Below are 6,000 nucleotides of genomic sequence, written 5' to 3'. Positions count from 1 at the left end.
CAAGATCATGACTCGCAAACAGCATACAGCGTTCGTCATAGTCAGATGCAACCCGATTCTTGTTTATAAATTCAAAATTTACTCATTAATTTTATAAATTTCAATTTTTTTGGTATATATTTATCAACATTTTGGCTCTTGGTACGATTATATTTTTCCATGTGACTCGCGAACATATTTAAGTAACCATTTCTATAATATGGTAAGCCTATATTATGTTGTACTGAATTAAAATTTAAGTCTTTTTTAAAGGTTTAAAAAAAAAGAATTCAGTCCAATTTATTTTATCGGAAATATCTCAATATTTAAATATCACTTGTACAAACGTACAGCGTACTACATTCTGACGACAAATTTAATTTATAACACATGATTTATAATTTATTAAACATACCGATCAGTATGTATATGATATTGCAGGTGACGTAACCGTGGAGTATAATATTTGTACGCAAGCAAACACTTGACATTTTAAATTAAATTTACACACATATTTTACTAATGAAACACAAATTATACACGAAAAGAGATACAAATATAGAATATATAATATCTATAATATACAATATAGAGTACAAAATATCCTCTATATTTTCTAATTTTAAACTTTCGTCCAACTAACTGGTATAAAAATCTTCTTCGGATTCTAGAATAGGTGATACACCTGAAAAAAAAAATACAAGATATTAAGTAGAAAAACATAAAAGGTAAATAATATAAGTATAATTTTGTTTTATACAGCTTTATATCCACATGTTTTGAAACATTAACCATAGAATGAAATAATATATGATACGTTTTTTGTATAAATTAACAAGTAGACTAAACAATTTTACTGCTATTATAAATGTTTTCAAACCACAAAAATAAACAATACTTGTTGGTACATTAGTGTTACATACCTCTCGTGTTTTCTTTTTTCAATTTAACTGGTAATTCATCCTTGATAGATGTTATATGCTGTATAACATAATCGATTAATGTCCTTAAGCTCATTACAACATGAACTGGATCGTCACTTTGAACATTTAACGTGATTTTGCTACTGACCAAATAGCTCAATGATTGCAAAACTATGTTTTCCCAGTTCTATTTGCACAAAAAGTTATTAAAAATTAATATCATTTTAAAATTATGGTTTAAAGAAAAATTAAAGGCTCTCAGAAAAGCTATGAAAGTATAATATTATATTGATTGTGCAATTATATTTCTGATATTTTTCTGGAAGAAAAAATGGTTGACATATTGAAAATATTAAATTATTATGTATTGTAAATAATTTATATAATCAAGCGATTTAGTTAGTACTTGGAATAGATTATTTTTAAATTCATTATAAAAGTAAATAAAAAATTATAGAGAAGTGTAAGAGAAATTAAATGAATTATATTGAAGTCAGAAAAGTTACACTATACCTCTACTACGAATAATTTTCAAATACACTGATTTATTCACTTAACTTTTGCAATAACTTATTTATTAAGATTATTATAATTTTTACAATAGTTAAAGATCAACGGTTATCTTAGTTATATATTATTATTTTATAGTACGCATAAATACTAAATTAATGAAAAATGAATAATCGAGTAGATGAAATGTATATTTTACATAAAAATTTTAAGGATGAACAAACCAATAACATCAAAAACTAAAAAAAATTTATTTAAAATTATTGTAAGTCTGTAATTGATTTCCAGTTTCTATATAACGTAATGTAATAAATGAGCTCGGGAAATATTTTAAATCCAATAGTTTTATTAAATATTGATAAACCATATTATGGTAAAAAAAAAAAAAAATGCCGATATAAAGATTACAGACTGTATGCCGTATGGTATTAATTAAAAGATTGGGACATTTTCTAAGAACAAATCAAAGTACACAATATTATTTTATATCTTCATTTTAACTGTATTATTTTCATATAAATATTTCGTGGAGTTACCTGATTATCAGTAAAATAAACGACAGTTTCTTTGAACTCTTCTAGAATTTTATCATTTTTAGAACACAGGCTGAGCATTGTTACTAAAAGCCTTGATAAAGATATCAATTGGGAAAATTTCACTTTCAGTTCCTAAAAAAAAATACAACTTAAACTACGTAATAAAGTAAAAAAAAAATTGTTTTAAAGCAAATGCTTTAACACAACAACAATTTATCAACGCACCTGTTTTACAAATTTAATTTCCGACATTTTCTCCGACAACGTTTCGTGTGTGTTGTCTATCAATATGTTCAAACCGGACACAGACTGAACTGTATTTTCTTTGAGTTTATTGAACAAACACTTTTGTATGATTCGATATTGCGAACATAATGAAAAAATTTCTTCCTGGGGAAAAAACCATAAGTTTATTATCGTAAATATTGATTAATTATGTATTGGTATTAACGTGTAATATTATAAAGAAAAGACATAAAATACTGAAATTAAATTTAAATTTAACACATCCATTTCAATGACCTATTAATTGACACATACCGTACAAGTGGTACTCACTTGCCCACCTTTTTTCCTAATTGTAATTATTAGTTTGAGTAATCAAAAGCAGTGAATATATCTAATCAATGATCATAATTAAAAAAAATAAATAAATATTACTAAGTATAAATAACCCATAATATATTGAAGAATTGTTATACGTAGCAAATTTAGTTCGTTAATCATTATTCATAAACTACAAACAAATATAAGTTTTGACAACATTTATGTTCTTGTTTTGAGCACAATTAAATTTGTAAATAAATACACTACAGTTATTGCATTATAAAAACCTTTCACAAATTTAATTTACCAACAAAAATATCTTATCTTAAATATGTACCATGAAATAAGTATACGTTAATAAAATATATAAGAAAATGATCAATTAAAAATTATTAGCCGAAATTGAATGTCTACTAACATATTTGTATTGTTACTCAAAGTTTGGTATACTACTTAAATGTTTTCATAATTAATTTATTTTTAAAAAAGTAATAATAATAACAATCATGAAAAATCTTGTCATGGCTTCATTTTCATATTTTAAATTTTAATATTATTTTCAAAATACCTGTACAAACTCGAGTCTTCCTTTAAGGGCTACATGCTCCTCAATCATTTGATAAAATTCTGCAACGGGCATTTCATTTTTATCACAGCGCATGACGCATTTTTTAGTTTTATAATATTCTTTATGCCTGAAAAAATAATATTGTTTAAAGTTATAGTGATCCTTTTCAAAATCAAACATCAATCATCAATAATACTATGGTAAACATTTACATACCTGAACAAAATTTCTTCGATAATTATATTGGCGTATTCAGGACCTGATGATCGTATTTCGTAAGAACGATTTGCGGGTAATGCAGTAACACAGACATACTTCGACATACCACTAATTGTTTGGAAATACAATTCTGCTAATGATGAATCAGCAAACTCTACAAAAGGTATAAATTTAACATTACTATCCATTTCGGATAGTTTATTCAACGTTATTTTAAATTTACATAGATTTAATTATTTTGTGACGCATTTTTATACAACTCAAGTCTTTGAACTAAGAAAAATAGATAACTAATAGTTTTAACTAACTTATTAAATGAATCAATACGTTTATAATTATTACAAAAAAAAAAAATCATGTGTAATAATAAATGACCAATGTTCATTATACGTATTCTTATTTATTTATAAGAAAATTGATATTATTGAGTCTTTAAATTATAACGTTCGCGTGCCATACCGATATAGAAACATTTATTTTTTGGGCCAACAAAATTTTAAGTGAGAGCATTATTTTTTTCATATATATATAAATATTATACCATGCAATTATAATATATTGAATTATGTGAAAAAAATTAAGCATCATTAGGAAATTTAACACACTAAAAGTATAATTTTATGGACAGATTTATCAAGTCTCATAAGTAATTTATATTTTAACAATTATTATTATTATTATTATTATTATTAAGTTATATTTTATGGTTTACAATAAACTTATAAACACACGATCATAAAGTGAATGTACTTTCAAATTTCCAATTGCTTTGTTTGTGCACATAGTTAATAATTTATGACAAAATATACCTATTTTATGTAAGATACAAAAATGTTTTAATTTTTTTTTTTTTGATTTCTACACTGACATTTTATACATATATTTCAATTTTTAGTGTAATAGCAATTTAATGATTCAGCCCGATCTCTAAGTGATATGAAAAAAAAAAAAATAAAAAACAATGCTAACAATAGATTAAAACTGAATATACTTTGCTTTCGAACTTGGTATTTTCCAAATATCATTTGTTTGTTATTTTTTAGGAGGAAAATAAATATTATATAATATAACCATTTTTATTACTTAAAAAAAGAACAAAATATATAGTTTGATACTACAATACTCCATTTGTCTATTTTAATTTTCGATATTAATTTGAAATTTCGAAAATTTAGTATAAATTTAGTATAAAATTCATTACCTAACATAATATAGTATGTGTAATACGTAGTATTTCATTCAATAATAATTAATAAGAATATCAAGAAATTACGACTTAACTCTTAGAGAAATTGTTAAGTTTAAAATTATTAATAAACGCGTTTATTAAACATAATTTAATTATGTTATCCATAGTTTCAGAAAACGTATAACATAAAAACGTCCTACAAACAGATTATAATTTCCAAAAAGGTGTTAATCAGCTGTAATGTGTTTTATGGTAGTTTTTTCTAGGTATTTACATTTTTAAATAGTTTCAAGAAAATGAGAAACTCGGTGAGCGGGGAATCATTTTAATGAGCATATATTATAATAATTGACATAAAAAAAAAATTACATCAAAATATAATATCAATGATAAGAAGTCAAAACATACGTCAAATCGATTTAATTTATACGTTACGAATATAACTGAATAGTATATAACTGAAAACTGAAAAGTCCTATTACAGAAATTTATTATTATTATTATTATTATTACTATTACCGCGTTAAAACCGTACATGCGCAACTCACCTTTAAATAGTATTTTCATTGCTACTGGACTCTCGTCAACAGATATTTTTGCCGACCAACTAAAATCCAAGTGCGGTGTCAAACAAACGTCGTAAACCAGTGACATCGGCAACCGCACAGTCTGCTGCACCGAGCCCGGTACATCCGATATCCTGGAATAGTATGCGCAAACAATGCATTCCGTCGATGACACCACAGATTCTATGTCGTCATTTTCTCTATGCGCTATCACTCGGACCGTCATACTTTCGTCTAGAACATATTATACACACATGAAATAGTTGTATACACATAAAAATCATAAAAACAATAATAATAACTGTTTAACGCTTATGTTTATAATAAAGATTGCATATCTACCGGTGATCTATATTAAAAATAAAATTTACAAGGAGCAGAACTTATACGCTGTGTACTATACGTATATCCTCAACACGTCGTCACTGAATATAAAATAGTTGGTGCCTGGTGTAGTTAAGAAAAATATTTATAACTAGTAGCATATATTACAATTCATTTAACATTAAAATGCTTAATATAGTGGTACGATTAAGATTAAACCGATGTACCTACTGTATACAACGTAATATTCATTACATATCGAAATATTGCAATTTTATCTGACAAACGACTTTTATATTTTAAATAATGATACCCACATTTAAAACTAGGTTTATTAAAGCTTCTTAATACTAAGTAAGCTTAAACCAATCATGCAGCATAAATAACGATAAAGAATAAAATACATAGGAGATAGGAAATTACATAGGTAGGTAAGTTTTTTTTTATGCGTTTGAACATTTTACCACTCTTTTACCATCTGTTGATACATGGCTAACCCCCACGAGACTTAAGGAAAGTTTAATGTGGCTTAAATTGTCGAGACTAGCCTAAAAAGGTTGACATTACGATAAAGATTTTAAAAAATACATTTGTCATTAAGTTTAACTGTCTATAAGCTTTGTAAAATAAAAACATCGTA

The 6,000-nt window shown here is 25.2% G+C and overlaps 1 protein-coding gene across 1 annotated transcript in view; it reads right to left on the bottom strand.

Moving 5' to 3' along the window:
- Positions 1–339: 339 nt before the first annotated feature.
- Positions 340–6,000, bottom strand: part of LOC112604272 (protein PTHB1) — a 33,942-nt gene continuing 28,281 nt past the window's right edge. Inside the window, exons 9-15 of the mRNA XM_025353237.1 lie at positions 5,019–5,270; positions 3,279–3,435; positions 3,063–3,189; positions 2,174–2,338; positions 1,949–2,080; positions 903–1,089; positions 340–664 (exon numbers count right to left, since the gene is read on the bottom strand). Coding sequence (XP_025209022.1) covers positions 618–664; positions 903–1,089; positions 1,949–2,080; positions 2,174–2,338; positions 3,063–3,189; positions 3,279–3,435; positions 5,019–5,270 — 1,067 coding nt within the window. The 3' untranslated portion in view covers positions 340–617. The remainder of the gene's footprint in view (positions 665–902; positions 1,090–1,948; positions 2,081–2,173; positions 2,339–3,062; positions 3,190–3,278; positions 3,436–5,018; positions 5,271–6,000) is intronic.

Source organism: Melanaphis sacchari, unplaced genomic scaffold (genome assembly GCF_002803265.2).
Source record: "Melanaphis sacchari strain LSU unplaced genomic scaffold, SCAv2.0 Contig11_pilon_pilon, whole genome shotgun sequence".
In the NCBI taxonomy this organism is placed as follows: Eukaryota; Metazoa; Arthropoda; class Insecta; order Hemiptera; family Aphididae; genus Melanaphis; species Melanaphis sacchari.
This window is presented reverse-complemented; position numbering and strand designations above follow the sequence as displayed.